General features: G+C 32.4%; 1 protein-coding gene across 1 annotated transcript; it reads right to left on the bottom strand.

The window, feature by feature from the left end:
• Positions 1-12,846: 12,846 nt before the first annotated feature.
• LOC101501265 (probable protein phosphatase 2C 74) lies at positions 12,847-15,504 on the bottom strand. Its single transcript, XM_004514200.4, has 5 exons — positions 15,298-15,504; positions 14,374-14,721; positions 14,047-14,164; positions 13,659-13,882; positions 12,847-13,246 (listed from the first exon to the last, which is right to left on the bottom strand). The coding sequence occupies exons 1-5, from the start codon at positions 15,502-15,504 to the stop codon at positions 13,049-13,051; spliced, it is 1,095 nt and encodes a 364-aa protein (XP_004514257.1). The 3' UTR covers positions 12,847-13,048.
• Positions 15,505-22,183: the final 6,679 nt, after the last annotated feature.

The following is a 22,183-nucleotide window of genomic DNA, read 5'->3' as shown; positions in this document are numbered from 1 at the left end:
TTCCACTGTGACTTGTCCAATCGATTTGCCAATCGATTTATTTCAATCAGTTTTACTTTGTGAATTGTATAATCGATTTGTCAATCGATTACCCTCAAAACTGGGGTGCTACTGACTTGTGCATTTTCAATTTCTAATTTAGTCAGTCGATTGCCCAATCGATTATACCAACACAAACAGTTGTGTTTCCTTACACCCTTGTTATGAAATCGATTTTCCAATCGATTTGCTTCAGTCAAAAATCAACTTTTGTTGATTTCTTGTGTTCCAAGCAATATGTTCCAAGTGTGTAGGATTGGATTGTTGTTCCTGAAATCTTGCTCAATTCAAATATTAGATTTATCATGTGGTGTATGAACATTGTATGTTTGTTAATCCAACAATCTCCCCCTTTTTGGCATAATTGACAATTCATACAATTGTAACTTGAGCATTTCAAAACAACAAGCATAAGTGTATTATAAACAACATTATTACTTGTTATTAAGTAACAGAGCAAACTATATCATAAGTATTAAAGTAATAACCACATGCAGACAAACATCAACAATGCAACTGTCAAGTTATAATATTTCTCCCCCTTTGTCATTTACGTCAAAAAGGTAGAAACAATTTCTCCCCCTATGTTAAAGAACATATGCATTGGGTTTGAAACATATAACACAGTGCATCAGAAACAATGAAGTTTACATGTATAAAGGCAAAATCAATCAATGCAATTAATGAGCAACTTAGATGATTAAGCCAAAAAAAATATAGCATTTATAAAAATTCATCATACATCACAGAATTATGACAGGTCAAAGCAAAACAGTATGAAACCTAAGGGTCCTAATCACCTAGTGTGGGCTGGTCCTCACTATCATCTAAGGGAGAGGTTGAGACCGCTGTATTAACCTCAGCAGGTGTCTCCTCACCGTGAGTCTCAGGGTTAACTAGGGGGTTTGGGTTAGGTTCATCCGTAGCTTGTCGACCAATCTCTGCGACGTCTTCAAAAGACAGTTTGATGCCGAGGTGTGTCTGAATCTCATCCACATTTTGAACGACTGAGTTCAAGGAAGCTTGCATAGTCCTTAGACGTGCTTCTACTCTGGACTGAAATTCCAACACTTTGGCATTGTGTGCCATCTGAGCTTCAATGAATTCCAAAATTCTGTTCACAAAATCAGGAGTAGCAGATTCAGTAACTGGTGGAGGCTGAGACTGAGGTTGAGGTTGGGGCTGGACAGGGTCAGCAGCTGCTTGAGGTCTTATCCATTTACCATGTAACCGTTTCAACTGCATTTGATTCACAATCGATTCACCAAACACCAATGTCGTTTTAGCAGATTCCTCATTTCCAAATGAGACCTTGAAGTGTTTGAGAATTTTTGTGATCAATTGTGGATAAGGCAGCATCAGCTTGCTTTGGGATGCTTCCAACATGTGCCTTAGCACAATCCAACACCAGCTCATCCTTAACTCTTTGGATAAGCCCCACAGTAGTATGATGTCCAACTTCTGGACTACTGCGTGATTTCCCGATCGTGGAACCAGCATACGCGTCAAAGCATACATCAACATCCTCTGTTGAACCTTCATATGACCAATGGGCAGTGAAATCGATTCAACAAACCCATCGACCATCAGGTCTTTAACTGCGGTATGCCTATCAAGTGTTCCTTCCCAACCTTCATCTGCAGTGTCGGCTTCTGTGCTGCCATCAATAGATTTGCCGTAGAAAGGCAATCCAGATAAAGTTGAGAAATCATCAAAAGTCATTGTAATTCTTTTTCCCTTAACTGAAGCAGTAAAACCTTCTTCAGTCATCTTAAAAGTAGAATAAAACTCCCTGATCAGCCTTGGATAGCTGTCAAGAGTAGAAGATAGAAAACTTTCCAATCCATGAAACCTGAGGTGGTTCTGAAAAGTAAATTCCACAACATCAAAATATTCAAAATCCATGGTTCTAGCTTCATGAATTTTCCTTTTTGCGAAGTCTGTAGACAAAGATGGTTGTACCTCCTTTTCCTTAGGTGCAGAGACCTTCTTAGGAGGTGGAGAAGAAGTAGGCTTCTTCTTCCTTTTCTGAGTAATTACTTTCATGGCATCAGCCATGAGCTTTTCAGTAGGGGGCTCTTTGCGTTTCTTCGGCTTTTCCTGGATTGGGGCAGGAGCTTTTCCTTTATCTTTTGCAAGTATTTTGTGAGTTGGGATGGGTACTCTTTTTGTTAAAGTTGGAGGTGGTGATGGTGTTTCACTGGTGGAAGAGGATGATGGAGATGGAGTGCGTGCTTGAGTCTGTTTTACTCGGGCCATATCAACAAATTTTGTGTAGATTCGAAGTAGGTAGAGTGTAGAATGCAGATTCAAACAAATGCAGAGACAGAAGAATGAAGAACTCAAGAGAAAAGCAGAGAAAAACTGGAAAACAAAGTGCAGAAATCGATTTAGAACTGTTCCTTTTATACTCTTGACCTAGTAAATCGATTTCCCAATCGATTAGGTTACCGTTGCTGGGAATCCTCAATCGATTCAGTAATGATGAAGTGCCAACGGCTAGTAACTTTGAGTAACGGTCATATTTCAAATCGATGTTCAAATCGAATTCCTGTTTTACTTAATCGATTCCCAAATCGATTGGCTTAAGGTTGAACACTTAGCTAATCGATTTCCAAACCGATGCTCGTGAAGGTTAAAAAAAATTTCTGAAATTTTGAATCCTGGGCTAACGTAATCGATTCCCAAATCGATTTTATAAACCTTTTACCATGCTGGTAATCGATTTCCAAATCGATGTAACTGGAAAACATTACTGAAAAGTACCAGAATCATCAAAAACTTACACTTCACTAGGATCAATGATCCCTAGTTTCATCCTTATGTTCAAAAAACTTTCTTTTGGCAATGCTTTTGTGAAGATATCAGCTAATTGTTCTGTAGTGTTCACATACTCAAGTTTGATAACTCCATTCTGAAAGTGGTCTCTTATGAAGTGATGCCTTACCTCAATGTGTTTTGTCCTTGAATGCATTACAGGGTTCTTGGTTATGCTGATAGCACTTGTGTTATCACACATGATCGGCACTGTTCCCAAATCGACACCGAAGTCCATTAAATGCTGTTTCATCCACAAGATTTGAGCACAACAGCTCCCAGCTGCTATGTATTCAGCTTCTGCAGTAGACAATGCAATACTTGTTTGCTTCTTACTGAACCAAGACACTAGAGAATTACCAAGCAAATGACATGTTCCTGAAGTACTCTTTCTGTCAAGTTTACAACCAGCAAAGTCTGAGTCTGAATAACCAACCAAAGTACATGTTGAACCTTTTGGATACCACAAACCAAGACTTTTAGTACCTACCAAGTATCTGAAAATTCTCTTTACTGCACTGAGGTGAGATTCCTTCGGATTCGATTGATACCTTGCACACATACAAACACTGAACATAATATCTGGTCGGCTTGCTGTAAGGTAGAGCAGAGATCCAATCATACCACGAAATCTAGTGACATCTACAGGCTTACCCTTCTCATCTCGGTCTAAGAAATTTCCTTGACTCATGGGTGTATCAATGGACTTAAGTTTATCAAAGTTAAATTTCTTTATCAAATCAGAACAATATTTGGATTGACTAATGAAAATGCCTTGCTTGCTTTGGTTAATTTGAAATCCCAAGAAATATGACAGTTCACCCATCATTGACATTTCAAATTTACCTTTCATTAAATTTTCAAATTCTTTGCAAAGTTTATCATTTGTTGATCCAAATATTATGTCATCAACATAAATTTGGACCAGCAAGATGTCATTTTCAGTAGTTTTTGTAAAGAGTGTCTTATCAACATTTCCTCTAGAAAAATTTTGTTGAATGAGGAAAGTGCTGAGTTTCTCATACCAAGCTCTTGGAGCTTGTTTCAACCCATAGAGGGCCTTTGAGAGTTTATACACATGGTTAGGAAAATCTGGATTTTCAAAACCTGGTGTTTGACTCACAAAAACTTCCTCTTGGAGGTCTCCATTGAGAAAGGCACTCTTCACATCCATTTGATATAGATTGAAGTCCATGATACATGCATAAGCCAATAAAATTCTTATGGCTTCTAGTCTAGCTACTGGGGCATAGGTCTCATCAAAGTCTATTCCCTCCTCTTGACTATAACCCTTTGCAACTAATCTGGCTTTATTCCTAGTTATCACACCATTCTCATCTAACTTATTTCTGAACACCCACCTAGTTCCTATAACATGCTTACCCTCTGGCCTAGGTACCAAGTTCCACACCTTGTTTCTCTCAAACTGGTTTAACTCCTCTTGCATAGCAAGTATCCACTCACTATCTAAAAGGGCTTCCTTAATGTTCTTAGGTTCAATCTGAGATACAAAGGCTGTAAAGTTACAAAACTGACTAAGGCTTCTCCTAGTTGCAACACCTTTAGAGATATCGCCTATAATGTTGTCTAAAGGGTGGTTTCGGTTGAACTTCCATTCCTTAGGCAACTCACAGGTTTCTATAGGTTCTACAGGGTCTGCACTAGTTGGAGGGTCAGCTATAGGTTGTTCTAGTGGTTCAGATTCTACAACATCGTCCAAAATTTCAATAACCTTAGAAGGAGTTTTGTTCAAGTTTTCTGTAAAAGATTCATCAAACTTTACATGAACTGACTCTTCTATGGTTTTTGTTCTTTTGTTGTAGATTCTATAGGCCTTACTAGTTTGGGAATATCCTAAAAAGATACCTTCATCTGCCTTAGGGTCAAACTTTCCTAGGTGTTCTTTGCCATTGTTCAAAACAAAGCACTTACAACCAAAGATTCTAAAGTAGGACAGGTTTGGTTTTCTACCCTTGTAAAGCTCATAGGGTGTTTTCCTAAGCAGGGGCCTAATGAGAACTCTATTCACAACATGGGTGGCTGTACTAATTGCATCTGCCCAAAAGTACTTAGGTAGGTTGGAGTCCTTAAGCATGGTCCTAGCTAACTCTTCTAGGGATCTATTTTTCCTCTCCACTACCCCATTCTGCTGTGGTGTCCTAGGGGCTGAATAGATGTGGTTGATTCCATTTGATTCACAATAATTTTGAAAAAGATCATTTTGGAATTCACCTCCATGATCACTTTTTATTGAAACAATTTTCAAATCATTCTCATTTTGTACTAAAGCAGCAAACTTTTTGAAAACAGAGAATGTATCACTTTTATGAGCTAAAAAGTAAGTCCATGTGAATCTAGAATAATCATCAACCAGCACATATCCATACAGGTTTCCACCTAAACTCTTAACTTGGGCAGGTCCGAAAAGGTCCATGTGAACTAGTTGTAAAACTCTATTTGTTCTAACCAAGTCTATAGAGGGAAATGGAGTCTTAACCAGTTTACTTTTCTCACATGCATCACACAGTCTATCTTTAGAGAACTTCCTATTTGGTAGACCTAAGACTAACTGTTTGCTGACAAGTTTATTCAAATGATTTATGTGTATATGAGCAATTCTTTTATGCCAAAGCCATGTTTCATCTGAGTTGGATAACAAGCAGCATACAGCACTAGGTACAGAATTGAAATCCAACATGTAAATGTTGTTGATTCTGTCCCCAATTAGCTTTATGTGTTTGTCATCTTTATGCTCAATAATGCAAGATTGTGATGAAAAACTTACTTGAAAACCTTTGTCACATAGCTGGCTTATACTCAGTAAGTTGTGCTTTAATCCTTCAACATATAGCACATTTTTGATTACTGCAGTTGATTCATCGCCTACATCACCAATTCCAATGATTTTTCCTCTGTTGTTATCACCATATTTGACAAAGCCTCCTTCCTTTAATGTCAAGTTCAGGAATTTGGATTTGTCACCAGTCATGTGCTTTGAGCATCCGCTATCTAGATACCATGAGTGTTTCGTGGATGTCAAGCACACCTGCAATACAAAATCAGAATTTTGTTTTAGGTCCCCAATTTAAATTGGGTCCTGGTTGGTTAGTGTCAAACACAGATTTCTTTTCTATCCAAACTAGCTTCCATCCTTGATTGGCTAATTTTTTAAATTTGCAATTAGACACAAAATGTCCCTTTCTGCAACAGAAATGACATTTGCCATCAAAGGATGAATGTTTATTTGGTTTAGTAAAGATGTCATACATACTCTTAGCAATAGCAGATTTTTGACCATGTTTGACATTTCTGGTTTGCATATAACCAATACCAGATCTGTTTTTATTTTTTCTTTTGACATGCATATTTGGTGTATATCCTAAACCAGATTTTTCATGAACATGTCTTTGATTGCTAAGTATGACATTTAGCTTATCTTTACTATTTGCAAAATTTAATAAATCAGATTTTAATGATGCAACAGTATTTTCAAGTTCAATGCACTTTGCAGATTTTTCTTGTGAATCCTTTTTCAGTTGTTCACATAAATTTTCAATTTCTTTATGCTCAGCATTCATTTGTTCAAGTATTTTCTTTGTGCTTAACAACTGTTTTATGGAATTCACATAATCATCATGCAGTTCATTGAAAGCTTCTTGTAGCTCATCATATGTTGGATTAGATTGTGAACTAACCTCATTTTCTGATTTTGAATCTGTATCTGCCATGAGACACAAGTTGACTTCTTCTTCATCAGAAGATGCAGAGGATTCATCGTTATCATTCCATGCAATATAAGGTTTTCTGGTTTTGGTGACTGGTTCCTTCCCTTTTGATTTTGTAGCTCTGTTCTTGTTTTGCAGTTTGTAGCATTCTGACTTTATGTGACCAGTTTTACCACATTCATAGCATGTAATGGTCTTGTTGTCAGTAGTCTTGGAGCTAGATGGTTTCCTGAATTTTTTGTCTTTCTTCTTCAGAAACTTTTTGAATTTCTTGACAAGCAACCCGATTTCCGGCTCTTCAGATTCACTACTGGATTTATCTGAGCAGCTATCTGATTCGGTTTTCGATTGCTGAGCTTGAACCTTCAGAGATAGTCCTTTCTTTTTGCGACTTTCCATCTCTGATTCGTCCAGTCGATGTAATTCCATCTCATGTTCTCTTAGTTTACCAAACAAAGTTGCAGTCGTCATCTTTGCTAGATCTTTAGATTCTGCTATGGCTGTTATCTTTGGCTGCCATTCTCTGGTTAGACATCTCATAATTTTTCCAATCTGCTGTTCGTTATCCACATGTTTTCCTAGTGCATGCAGGTTGTTGACAATGTGTGTGAATCTGGTTTGCAGATCACTGATGGATTCGTCCCGTTTCATGCTGAATAATTCATATTCGTGCATCAGTGTGTTTACGCGAGCTCTCTTCACGTCTGTGGTTCCTTCATGTGTTTCTTGAAGAATGTCCCACATTTCTTTTGCTGACTTGCAGTTTGACACTCTAAAAAATTCTTCTGCACAAAGAGCAGATGTTATAATGTTCTTAGCCTTTGCATTATAACCTACCTTTTTCTTGTCATCATCTGACCAGTCTGCTCTAGGCTTGAGAAACATTGAGTCATTGGTTCCTGCAATCTTGGGAATATATGGACCATTTTCAACAGCGTCAAGGATGTCTATGCCACTGGCTTCCAAGAAGATTAGCATCCTGTGCTTCCAGTACATATAAGCTGTTCCGTTGAAAGCTGGAGGTCTTGCTAACGATGCGCCTTCTCCCAGAAAATCGTTTGAGGCCATAGTGCTTTTATGAGTATTACCTCTCGAAAAGTTAGGCTCTGAGGCCAATTGTTGGTATATATGACCTCGTAATAAGCGGAATATATCAGAATGTATCAGTTCTTTATGAAATTAAATCAATTTCATACACACAGCGGAAATTAAATTGTGGCATACAAGATTAGCAAGTTTTATTAGATTGATATGAGATTAATCAAGATGCATACAAGTCAAATTATCAGATTAAACAATATTACTTATTACAGAATATGTTTAACATGCATCTAATTTTAATCACATATACAGATATATCAAGATAGTAAATCAAAGGAGATAAGGGTTAGAGAAGATTGCACCAAGGATTTATACTGGTTCAGTTGTCCACTTGACAACCTACATCCAGTCCTGCAAATCCAAACGGATTTCAGATTTTCTTCTCCAATAGAAAGAATCAATTACAGATTGTCCAGTTTCCTCCCCGAAACCTATCTATCTTAATGATCTCTTTCCTATTGATCACCCTCTGATCCTTGTAGATACTCAGCAACCTATCACAGAATCAAAGTACAACTCTTTCTTGTTGAGCACTCTCACCCAAGAAAGTAGTCACCAGTTTCTAGCTGGATTTTCTCGCTTTGTTTTTGTTTCAAAGAATTATTACAAACAGAATACAGAAAGAACAAAAAGTAGTCTTCAATCTTGGTCAAAATGGCTTCTCACAATTCTGGATATCAAAGATTTGTTTATGAGAATCCTTGTCTTTCAAGATCACTTTTCCAGCTATCTTTTTGATTGTTGATAATCCTCTTTTTCTATTTGATCTGAAAAAGTAATCTCAATGTATTAACCAAGTGTTATTGTGTATCAAGAATATTCAATGTATATTTCAGATTGATATCATTGTTATTATCATTCATGTTATTGAAAGACAGATTGAAGACAGTTTATATAGTTTCTGAAAAACACATTAATCAATCGATTTACCAATCGATTTCGTAAAGTGATAAACCAGTCTAATCGATTTGCCAATCGATTATCGTGTGTCTTGTTTTTCTTGAATCTTGAAACTATATAACCCAATCGATTTACCAATCGATTCTTTAAACAACATTTCTCAGTGATTATGTTAAGACTGATATGAATCGATTTCGTAATTGATTGCAGATGTTATGTACAAACTGAAACACATATCAATCGATTTCGTAATCAATTTGTTAAGTCTTCATAATCGATTAACAAATACTTAAAATCGATTTGGTCACACGCTCAGAGTTCACTGGGTTTTCAAAAGGTTTTGTCAATCGATTTGCCAATCGATTGTGTTCGAGTCAGTGACTCAGCTATTTTAATACTAATCGATGTGCCAATCGATTTGTATGTATTTGTCTGAAAACGTTCTTACCTGGGATTTGGTTCAATCGATTTCCCAATCGATTTCGACCAAATTTAACTTAATTGAAATGTTACAACATAGATTGTCCAATCGATTTGTATGTCACAGGAAAAGTTATTTTGCAAGTGATTTTTAAGTAATCGATTTACCAATCGATTACCCTTAAAACTGGGTTTCCACTGTGACTGATCCAATCGATTTCCCAATCGATTTATTTCAATCAGGTTTACTTTGTGAATTGTATAATCGATTTGTCAATCGATTACCCTCAAAACTGGGGTGCTACTGACTTGTGCATTTTCAATTTCTAATTCAGTCAGTCGATTGCCCAATCGATTATACCAACACAAACAGTTGTGTTTCCTTACACCCTTGTTATGAAATCGATTTCCAATCGATTTGCTTCAGTCAAAAGTCAACTTTTGTTGATTTCTTGTGTTTCAAGCAACCTGTTCCAAGTGTGTAGGATTTGATTGTTGTTCCTGAAATCTTGCTCAATTCAAATATTAGATTTATCATGTATTGTATGAACATTGTTGAATTATTAATTATGTCAAAATTAGGAATCAAAGGATCAAAATCCAACATCGAGTTGGTTCATAAACCAAACGAGTCGAACAATACATAGCTCAAGTTCAACTCATTTACTTAGCAAACTCAATTTTCAACTCAAGTTCGACTCATTCGGTTCAGGAATCAAGTTAAACAAGCTAATTATCGAATCAAATCTCATACTATTTTTGAGTTAGTTCGGTTCATTTTCAGCCTTATCATAACTGGTTAAAAAATTATCTATGTTGTGGTGATACTTAAAGTCTCACTAAGATCAAATATTTTGATTATAGCAAGTTACTATAAGAAACAAATAAAATAGTATAGGGATAAAAATTAAATTTTGTTAATTTTAAGAGAATCGAAAAACATATTTAATGTGTAGACAAAAATACACTTATAATCCTTTAAGTTTAACTCAATATCCTCTTAGGTTCTTTAAGTTTATTTTATCTTGATTTGATCCTTTAAGTTACATTACGTTTGCACCATTTGTCATTCATCTCAATGTCAACAACAATTAGTTCAATTGAAAGCTTCTGGTCCTTTAAAATTGTACCAAAATTTGCAACAATATGTCCCTCATACTAATCCTTCCAAAAATATTCATCAAATATTATAAATGGTATATATTTCTTGATTTTCTCTACAACAATTTAAACTTGTATATATCCTTAAAAACATGGTAATAAATGTCTATCCACATAATTAATTTCTTTAACTTCCTTCACATATAGAGTAGCTTGGATAATCAATTTGTTGCAATGTTTTGATTAGATGTTAACATTTCATGACAATAATTCGAATAAAAATTTAAACTTATTGGATTGCATGCATAATTTAATATATCTTAAAGACTAAAGATAAAAACGAATATTACTTAAATGTCTAAATTATAAAAAAAACTTAAAACACCTAAACAAAAATTGAGATAAACTTAAAGAATTAAAGATGTATTTTTGTTTTAATGTGTAACATTCTATTTATTTGTGCCTATTGGAATTGTAATAGGGCAATTAGTATACACCTCTTATTTCAATGTTTTTTATTTTATTTAAGTATATTTTATAAAAATAAATAATTTATTATTAAGAACAAAGTATAGTTGAATTTAAGAGTAGTCAAAGTAAGATCAGGTGATCAAAGAACAACTTAATGTGAGTCAATCAAATATTTCTCAACTCTACATAGATCAACAAAGTTTGCAAGGGCATAAAAATGAGTTAAATCTCAGTAGAACTTGATAATTTGGTAGTTGCGGTCCTATTTTACATTTTTAACGTCACTAACGATCAACACAGATGTACGATTCTAGGAAAAGACGCATATGAATATTGCCAATGAGACATGCTAAGAAAATAGAAAAGACGAGTCAATCATGTGACACCATAAATTTTTATAATCGGAAGTTGTCATACATTATCCGCATAATTAGCCGAACAAAACTACATTTTTGTAGGCCATGACTTATGGCCTACATTTCAATTAACTCAAACGTTGAACCAAACACTTAAACAATATTATCCAATTTTAAATATTAAAAAAAATCAATTTACACTCATTTAAAAAATGCATATCATTTAATTTGAGTTTAACTTGTATGAATTAACGATGTAAAATAATTTATACTATCAATATATCATAATCACATATGTCTATTATTTTAAAGGTGATTGTCATACAAGTAAAATATTTTTAAATATTAAATAATTATGATTCACTGTCAATATAAATTATTTTTACACTGATGATATATATAAATTAAATGCTTAACTTTAATATAGTCACAAATATATATATAGTATCAAAATTATCCTTTATTAAAACTTAATAAAAAGTTTTTGAAATTTTAAATAAGTTGAAGGGTGTTATAAGAAAAATATCACTAAAATAAGATAAAAATATTTGAGATTTTTCATTTTTTGGATGATCAAAATTAAACTTTTCATTGCTTATAATCAACATAAAGAAAAACAACATAAAAAATATTACATGCTTTTATTAAGGTTAGAACACCGTTGAATTAACTAATAAAGTTGAGTTTAATAGAAGTGACGTTGTGTTAACTAATAAAGCTGAGTTTAATAGAAGTGACGAGTTTTCTAAACATCATAAGTTTACGTCGAATTTCAATTAAGAGAAATATTTATATTTAGTCTCAATTCGAACAGAATTAGTTCAAATGAAGAGAATTAGTTGATTTTTTGATTTTTTTAAAATAAAATAAAATCAGTGCTGTATTTTTTTATTTTTATTTTTATTTTTGTCAACGAAAAAAAGCAGTGCTGTATGGTTTATTCGTTTTTTACTTCAGAATTGAAGTGTGTGATTTGAAGCCCACTAGACACCATTTCATTTTTCGAGGCATTTTATTTGGGAGTCCTAATTCTTCAATAATAAAGAGAGCCTGCGTTTTGGGAATGGAAAGTCTTTGGGCTTTTTCTACAAAGAGTTTTTGTCACTATTAGTCTTTTTTTCCTTCTTTTTGCACCCTCTAAAACCCTCAAATACACATTCAGATTAGACAGCCATATATTTTATACCTCTAGATCGACTAATCTTAATACATATTAGAGATTTTTAATAACATTGGAGGTGAAATATTTTTTTGGGTCAACTTTACTATTGGTCATAAACACTTAATTTGACCAGTTATAGTAATATAATGGTGAATACTCATCTAACTATTTAATTGTTTAGATTTTTATTAGATTCTAACTTTCGGCAGTGTATGTGAAGTGAGGAGGCAAGATTAGAGAGCACATGACAATTCATCTACTAGTATTTTATAATGGAAATTGTAAAATTCACCTCTATACTAAATACTATTTTATCCATTATTATTTTTGTTTGGACAAAAATATATAGAAATGTAATCATTATGACACAAAGCAAATATACAATTTTTTTTTTTGTGTAGATTTTACCCTCGAGTGGTAAGAAATGAATCTTATCATTGATGCCACTCAAAATAATTCCTTTTTCCTTTTTAATATTTTTAATTACATTAAGACGTATTTTAAGAAATTTTACATTTGTTACATATGTGTCAAAAGTTTTTTTTCAATCTCTCATAGTTAGTAACTAATGAAAAGACCTAGCTCCAATGAAACTCTATATACTTCTAAAATTTGAGGGGCCATGTTTTTTTTTCTTTTTTCTTTCTGTTCAAAGGACTCTTGCAGCGAACTTCAACCTTTAAGACGTCGCGATGAATACTATTCATAATTATAGCATATTATAAGAGCAATAATTTAGAGTTGTCTTTAAATATCTCTTCAAAAACTTTCAATATTTTATTCTATGATACTCCTATTACCAAACAATTTTAAATTACAATTGTAGTCGCGGATGCAGAGACCTCAAAATTATTAGTTTACAGTTACATTTGCAGCTGCAGACCAAAATTTAGAATTATGTAAAAGTTTGTAATTTCAGACACTACTTTTCTATGTCACAAGAAATGCGAATTCTTCTAGGGGTATCTTTTATTCCCTCTCGCATTTTCATTAAAGAACAAGCATATGGCTGCACAATCATCAATATGGTGACGAGGATACTTTTGTTTCCAAACTTGAACAGCACGTTTTACTAACAATTTGGCTGCTAAGGACCTCTTTGGTGCTGAAGCAACTATGGTTATTACTTCCATGTTTGTTAGCACATTCCATATCTATAAAAAGAAAAGAACCTTAATTAGACTTTTAGCTGAATGCATATAAAAGGTAATTTGTAGAAACATTCAATCAATTATTTGCTCATGTTTTTTTTATGTATATGTGCATGTGCGTGTTTTATTATAGTTGGTGATGATATATAAAATTAAGAGTCTTGACCATATATTTTTTTTAAATTTGAAATCGACTATTAAGGTGAAAGTTGTCTCTACTTATAAACATATTTAAATAAATTCTGATACTATTTTAAAATTTAGATTGGTCGACGAGCTAACATAACCTAATAGAACGAACTTGTAAGGATAGGGCTGACTCCACTTATAAATACATATTCATATCATATCTTATTGAGACTCTTAACATAAATTAACAAAACAAAAAAAATTATTTTGCAAATGAAATACTTACCCCATCAGTGGCCAAAACAACAAATTCATCTTGTTTGGTAAGTTTTCTGTAAGATACATCAGGAATTGAGGAGAGGCCATAGTCTTTTAGGCAAAAATCTCCAAAAGCTCTTGTCATAGCTAATCCAGGGCAATCACCTTCAGGCATCCAAATTCTATTTACAGTAGGATCTTGCTTTGTAGCAAAAACTCTACCTCCACACTTAATGACTCTCTTAGCTTCACCTAAGGGACAATGAAGAGAGAAAAATTAGTTGGTCATAAACTCGATATGAATGTAAAAGTTATACTTTGAAGTTTGAACAAAATCATAGTTTAACTATGATTTTGTTAAATTCACTGTGATTTCAAATATGTACGAAATATTAATATTCAATTTTAAGACTTACTTGGAACATCTGGAATCAAGTCAACAGAAAGTTGAATAGGAATAAGATGATTGTCATCTGCTTTTGTGCAAAGAACTGCACGAGAATCTCCCAAATTACCAATTATCAATTGGTCGCCCTAAAATATTAATTGAAGGTAAAATATTTTGGTTAGAATTTCTTCTTATAAAACTATACGACACTGGTAAAGAGTTTACATAATATAGGCGACTAGGCCACGATTTTGGTCGCATTGCAATCACAAAAACATTAAAACTTTAATGTTGTAATCGCAATTACAATCTCAATTTTTATTTATTAAAAACAACGGTAAAAGTCTTGTTATACCTTTTTAATTAAAGTCACGGCAACGCTACCGCCACAAAAGCCATCGGTGTCAACATTTTTAGCAAGATATTTATCCATCTCATTGAAGGATCTAAGAAAACTTCCTTCCCATGAAGCAATGGACAATTGTTGGTTAATCTCATCATCATTACTATACAAATCACCATAACTACTTTTTTCTTTAGCATTAGGGCCATTTTGTTTGGAGAGTTTTTGTTGTGATAGTTTGATTATTGTAGAGAGTTTGGAGGGTAATTTGTCACGGATAGAATATGAAAATTTGTGTCCTAAAGGACCATGACCATCGAACACACCACAAAAGATTGTGTCTTTATCTCCAGCAAAGTCCTAATGATCAAAATGTATCCATACATAGATCATTAATTTTGACCATTCATTTCATGAAATAAGAGGCATCATAATAAAAAAGAAATTTAATCATACATTTAAGATAGTAGTAACATTAAGCTTTTAACATATAAGTATTTAAAGAGTTAAATATGATTGTAAAAAAAATCAAGGTTTTGAAAAAAATAACTATCTTTACTATTTAACAATGTCAATTAGTGGATGAAAACTAACATAACTTACTAATTTTTAACATTTACTTATAAAAAATTAAAATTAGTTGAAGAATACAAAACGCAACTTAAGGTGACAGATTTATATCAAATGCACTTACTATAGTTAGCATTTCTTGACTAAATGATAAATTCAAAATATGAATCATTCGATTTTGATCAAATGACTGAAATCTCAACCTAAAAAAGTAGTTGAAAGAGAACCAAGCATCAATCAAAACTCAATTCCTAATAAAATCATAAATTCTATGCAAAAACAAGAAAAAAAGTTGATGAAAATGAAAATAGAAAACAAAATAAAATCTGCAAATATATAGATATACGAAAAAACAAAAAAGCATACCTTCCAAACTGTCATTGCATCTTGATTATGAAGTCCTTTTGTACCCTTTTGGCAGTACATTGATACAAAGTTAGAGGAACCTCTCAACATAATTTGGTCCCCACCATGTTCACATTTAATAATATCATTATTTTTGTTACATTCATCAAATCCAACATCATGCACCTTGTCTACAATTGAAGCATCACAGCTAATACAACTTCCCATTTCTTGAGAAACAAGCGACAAAGTGAAGAAAAATTGATTGTGATATTTTTTATGAAGAAAATGTTGATGAAATTGAAATATTGGATAAAACATATTTTGTTTGTGTTTTTGTTGTTAATTTATATGTTTGTTGGTTTGTTTAACGAAGCTGTAATAATGAGCCTAATTTGGATTAAGATAGTTGGCTTAATTGTAATTTGGATTAAGATATTTCATATGATCTATTTTTGTTGGAAAAATAGGATTGAAATCTCACTTTTACAGTTTGTACACATTTGTTTGCTTTATGTATATATCCTAATTAAAGTTAGTTTGGATAAGAACAGAAAGTGAAAAAAGATTTTTAGGGAAGTAGGAAAAGGATAAGAAAATAAGTTGATAAATGTAACGTCGTTATATTATATTTTTCTTACATAAAGAATTGAAAAAAAAAATGTTTGGTTTTTTTATTAAAAAAAAAACTGCTTGATATAGTTTAATTTTTTGAAACATGCTTAATTTTTCTGAATTTTATTTAGATAAAAATAAAGTATTTGGATTGTAGTTTTTCACAACGACGGATACAATAAAACTAATATTCTTTAAGTTATGGGTGTTAAACTCTTAAAAATTAGATAAATAATTATAACTAATGGCTTTTTCAAATAACAAAAGTGTATTTTAAACTAATAATCAACATATGTTCATGATTGATGTATTAACAAAATCTATTAAGAGAATATATATTTAATTATTTCAAGAGAACCAAAATCTATTTTCAAGATTTGATTCTCTTGTCCAATCTTGTGGGTCAAATATCAAATTCACATTTCAGTGTATTAGTTGATATCCAAGTACGAACATTGATTCTTACTAAGTTGGATTAACAGATCAATACCCATGACAAAAAGAAATAAAAATTGTTAAAGATCCATCATTGAAAATCCTACAATTCTAAGACAAGGAAGATCTACCCACATATGATCATAGTAGAATCAAAGCTTAAATATAAAAACATTGAAAATATAAAATAATAGAATAAAAATAGAAAACTAAATATTATTGAACTATACATTTTCTAAGAAAATTACAAGAACAAAAGCAAAAGTTACAAGAGATTGTGAGTAGGAATATGTGTCAAACTGCCTATTTTCGTCCCATTTTATAGTTCTAGGTGCCTTCAATGACTTTAATTACAAGAAACAATCAAAATATCACAGAAGAAAAATAGTTCAACAACACAAGTTGAGCACATTACAGCCGCCAGGTAGTAATACTTGTTGTCTTAGTGCGGAAAATTCTCACTTTTTTCTCGTCCAACCATTACGACCGTGATGACCATTATGGTCAGGCCATAATTCTTGTTGGAACTTGCTTTTCTTTCATCTTCTTGATCGAGATGGACCATGACTGCCCCACTTGACTTCAATGCTCTTTGCACAAAAAATGTTCACTTATTCATTCACTTGTCCTTGCAATCAAAACAAAAAGGTAATAGAATATAACTAAAACTAAATTAAAAACATTAGATTAATCTATTAAATAAAGATATAAAAACAAATATATTTATAGTTTATCAATAAATTAAAAGACTCACCCAAAATACCAAATGCACCATTAATTCGTAATATTTGACAACATGAATTATCTGCAAACGATACTTTCAACGCAATGATCAAATAGTGGGAATAAGTCGTGTCAAACATAATGAGTGTCTTTTCCATATTCATTATCCACATAGAAAAACTTAATAATTACCACATATTTATCATAAGAAGTGTGAGATTATTCAGTCAATTTGTGTCTTCTTTTTGGCCAACCATTATAGCTGACATGAACAATTTCATATTACATCTTTTGTAATTTGCATTGAATCAAATCTATGTAGTGGAGAATGTTTTGTGCAACTTGTTGTTTCAACCGATTCAATAAATTACTAGATAATTTAATAAATTATAGCTATATAACTATTCGACTAAGTTGTGTATTCCTTTAGGCCGACGAAAACTCGCATGAATAATTTCATAATACATCTTTTGTAATGTTGATCGAATCAAATCTACGCATCAGACATTTCTTTGTGTAATTTGTTGCTTCAACTAATTCAACCAAAATTGTTAGACAATTTAATAAAATAAATGAAAAATGTTTTAAATTTACAAGGTACTACCCACAATCGTAGGCCATATTCACTTACAACATCGCTTAATAACCAAAAGATTACTTGACAGTCGCTAGTGTGAGAACATAGTCACAAGCAAATAAAAAACAAAAGCAATATATATATATATATATATATATCTAAAAAACATGATTAAAAATATTAATACATAAATTTAAATGTTAACATGTTCAAACATTATAATCATGCTATGAACCTTTTGTACTTAAACTTAAAGGGATGAAGAGTGTCATAAAATTGTGGCAGAAGCTTGGAACAATCCACATATCCCATTCATTTGAAGTTGGAGCATACTCTAAGTTTGCTTCATCAATGGAGAAATAATAGATTTGGAAATATCTCCAAAAGGTAAAGGATATGGACGATGTGTTAGAATGTGAAGAAATGTGGTGGAGCCAAAGAGCAAGGGCTTTATGACTGACTCATGGAGATAAAAATACTAAAATCAAATAATAAAATCTTCAATTTCATCATAGATAGGATATGGAAGAAACTAAAAAGTTGGAAAGAGAAGAGTATTTCTTTTGTGGAAAGAGATGAGTGTTTCTTCTTCCAAAAGGAATATGTGACAAACATGAGAGGATTATTTTCCTTTAGCCATATTATCTAGTGCTCAAATTGGATACAATTCAAGTTATATATGTAAGATTTATGGGTCACATATGTAATTAATTAATAAAGTGTGTTAGGGTCATTATATAATTAGCCAATAAACTAGGGGTCAATTAATATATAATAGCTTATGGCTAAAGAGCATAATAGTTATGAAAATTAATAGTGTAGATACCAGGCAGTTTCTAATTTAATGAGGGGCTGAATTGGAAATACTGCAATTTGGGATATAACTAATAATAGTTATATATAGGGGTAATGGTCCCCAAGGCAAACACAACAAGACTATTCAGTTTCAAAACCCTAAAGGAGAAAACTCTCTGGTTCTCTCTATCCCCATCAAGAGAGCAAGGTCTTCAGGGTGTTTTGCTGAGGAAGATCACTCAACCCATTGGCTCTATCATCATCATCTCAGGATTTCATTAATGGCAATTCCCACAGGTACGCTTCTGCCTTTGGCTATTCATCATGTAATTGACATGGATTGTTGAGCACAACGTTATTAGGATTTTTCCAACAGAAACAATATCACTTGTTAACATCCCTCATCAAGACAACTCCAACATTCACGAAAAATTACTTCACAATCCTACATAAAATTGCATACAACGCCTAAAACACAACTTTCATTCTCCAATATGGATCATTTAGAGAGTAGAAGAGTACTTGGACTCTAAGAAAAAGAGGAGTTTTGTTTAAGTTATTTAAGAATACTACACTTAAGAAAATTAGAGTTTTCATTTTTCTTTAAATCCTATTTTTGCATGCATGAGTTTTGGGTATTTTGGTTAAGATGGAGTTAAATTACTGAAATTTGGGATTTTGAAAACGCGAGTGCTAAAACCTCTTTTCTTACATGCATGATGATAGATAAAATTGTGATTTGTTGATTGATTGTGATTTCTATTATTCTACTTTCTATTAGTATTTATATGTTTAAATTAAGCCTTGCATGATTTTTTTATTACTTGATACGTTGATATTTTTAGTTACTATGGTTGTTGATGGGTACTTGAGAATTGATTGTGAAAATGGAGGAAAATTTTCAGAATTCGCAAAAATTTGCTAAGCGAAAATAATTACGATAAGAAAATTAAACTATGGGACCAATATGGTTGCGTCATACTTGAATTCACTAAGCAAATTTGACAAATTTTTTAAAAAATTAGCGGTTGTTTTGGACTCGCTAAGAGAATTTGACATATTTTGAAATGTTCCTTGTAGTTTTAATTTGTGTATAGTTTGTAGTATTCTTTAATGTTGATTCCAATTGCATTGTTAATGGTTGCTTGACTAGTAAGCTTGATGTTGCAATATGCATTAATTTAACATAAAATGATCCTATACTTTTCTCATGTTAAAATTTCATTTTCCAATTATATGTTTTAAATACAATAACTGAAAATAATATGGTAAGATATGATGGCGTTTCATTAATGAAACATATGTAAGAGAAGAGCAATTGTGATGTCTGTTGCGGTCATGGTCAAAACCTATCTTACAAAATAATTAAAATTATCTTGGTGACCCACGTTTAGATAATTGAGATAGATTATTCATATTATATGAAAAATTGACTCAACTGAAATGTTTTCAAACATTAATTTATATGGATAGTTTTAAGGAAAAAAAGCTTTGTATTAATTTATACTTCATCCCTTATTTTTATGTATTATAGCATACTTGAGCTTTGGACTCCAAGAAAGTATTTAATGTTGATCTTTAATAGTTATTGTTTTTGAAATTTAGTTATATTGTCTAAGTGTCAAATTTGACTTGTAACATTGTATTTCTATATCTATTATGATTTCTCTTGCGAAGTTAGAGTATAATGACATTAATTTGAACATTCTACCTTATTTTCAAGATAAATAACGTGAGGTGTTACAAAAAGGTTACTTAAATGAGTCATGTGTCGATTGCATGTCATTCTCTCTTTCAATTTCAACCTACCCCAAACCTTTTCTCTTCCTTATTCGCAGCAACGTCACTATTCTCACTATAATTTTCCTCTCTGTCGTCTTTCCCTCCCTCCATCTTTGTCGGCGGCTGTGTTCTCTCAGGCAACTGTTTCTCCCTCTCACATTTTATCAAACACTTAGGCATTGCAATGCTAACAAAAATGAAATTTATATTGAAATTGAAAAACAAATTTTAAAACCCAAATTTTTCACACAAAAACAAAGATGAAAAACTAAATCTCGGTATAGAAATTGAAGGCGAAAAATTGGCAAAGTTATTAGTAACTAGTTGAAAAAAATCATGAATCTTCCATTTTTTTACATACATTTACAATCAAACTACACAACTATGCTTTTGAGTGAAATTGTGATATTATTATTAACATAAACAAAAATTGTTATTGTATCAATTTTTATGATTATGAGTTTGTGTTTGAGGGAAAAAGATATTTTGTAAAGGGTGCAGGGTGTGAGATGACGAGAGAGGGAGAAACGGTTGTTAGAGAGAATGAGACTGCAGAGGGAGGGAGGGAGAGGTGGTAGGGAAGAAAGTGACATATATTTTAATCTAAGGACTATTAATCATTTCTTTTATTCTCACATACACATATCATTCTCGCTTGATATATATATATATATATAAAATTTTGCGGTAACTCTTGATAAACCAAAATTCAAAATCAGTACAAAAGATTGTCATCTGGTGCTGAAACACAATGTCTCTCTAAGATGACGTTTGTTTCAAAAGAAAATTCAAATGTCATGTTAGGGTTGTGTTTTTGTGGTTTCTAAGGGAGACTAGCCACAATAAAATGAGTGTTTATTTGTGTGTTTGATGGATAACAAGATAAGAACTAATTATTTTTTTTTTTGTTTTCATCATGCTGCATTTATGATCAATAGTTCAGACCATAAAAAGAGTGTATTGTTGGATTGATATTCTAATTTCAAATGATAGTTGTATGCTAGTGCTTTATTTTGGTCTGGAACTATGAAAATCTAAATAATAAGATTTGGCGTAAATGTGAGTTTCATGATGCCACGTAGTGTATAAGTTACGAATAAATTACAAATAGTGATTGTTTTTAGTAGTTATTTTATTCAATTCGATTTTTGGTTATGAATAAATTAGAAATCATTCTTTCACATTTCAATTCAATTTTGTCCCAATTTATTCTTGAGGTTTAAGTATTTTTAATGGAATTTATGCTACTCGAAAAAGGTATTAAAATATGTTTTTCATAATAAAAAAATTTATTTGGAATTTTAGATTCCATTGACTTCACAGACTTTAACGTTTGTGTAGCATGCATTAAAGGAAAACAGACTAAAGATAAGAAATTAGGCGCATATAGAGCTACAGACGTCTTAGAATTGATACATACGGACATCTGTGGGCCATTTCCAACTCCTTCTTGGAATGGTCAACAATATTTTATATCATTCATAGACGATTATTCTAGATATGCCTACCTTTACCTAATTCACGAAAAGTCCCAATCAATAGACGTGTTCAAATCCTTTAAGGCAGAAGTTGAGAATCAACTTAATAAAAGAATTAAAAAGGTCAAATCTGATCGTGGTGGTGAATACTACGGCAGATATGACGGTTCAGGTGAACAACGTCCGGGACCATTTGCCAAATACCTAGAGGAATGTGGAATCGTCCCACAATACACTATGCCGGGGTCACCCAGCATGAATGGTGTAGCTGAAAGACGAAACAGGACTCTTAAGGATATGGTAAGGAGTATGATTTGTCATTCCACCTTGCCAGAGTCACTCTGGGGAGAGGCATTAAAAACAGCAGCATACATTCTTAATAGAGTACCAACTAAGGCAGCGGCTAAAACACCTTATGAGCTTTGGATTGGGCGTAAGCCTAGTCTGAAGCACCTTCATGTTTGGGGATGTCCAGCTGAGGCAAGGCCTTATAGGCCGAATG

This window comes from Cicer arietinum, chromosome 6, assembly GCF_000331145.2.
Source record: "Cicer arietinum cultivar CDC Frontier isolate Library 1 chromosome 6, Cicar.CDCFrontier_v2.0, whole genome shotgun sequence".
Classification (NCBI taxonomy): domain Eukaryota; kingdom Viridiplantae; phylum Streptophyta; class Magnoliopsida; order Fabales; family Fabaceae; genus Cicer; species Cicer arietinum.
Note: the sequence above shows the minus strand (reverse complement) of the source record. Positions and strands in the feature narration are given on the sequence as shown.

Bases quoted from the DNA above. Each gene is read 5' to 3' on its own strand.
- LOC101501265 (XM_004514200.4), bottom strand. From the start codon at position 15,504: ATGGGAAGTTGTATTAGCTGTGATGCTTCAATTGTAGACAAGGTGCAT. The intron at 14,722-15,297 runs GTATGCTTTTTT...TTTGATCATTAG, and splicing joins ATGCAATGACAGTTTGGAAG to GACTTTGCTGGAGATAAAGA. The intron at 13,247-13,658 runs GTAAGTATTTCA...TTCTTTTTATAG, and splicing joins TTGTTTTGGCCACTGATGGG to ATATGGAATGTGCTAACAAA.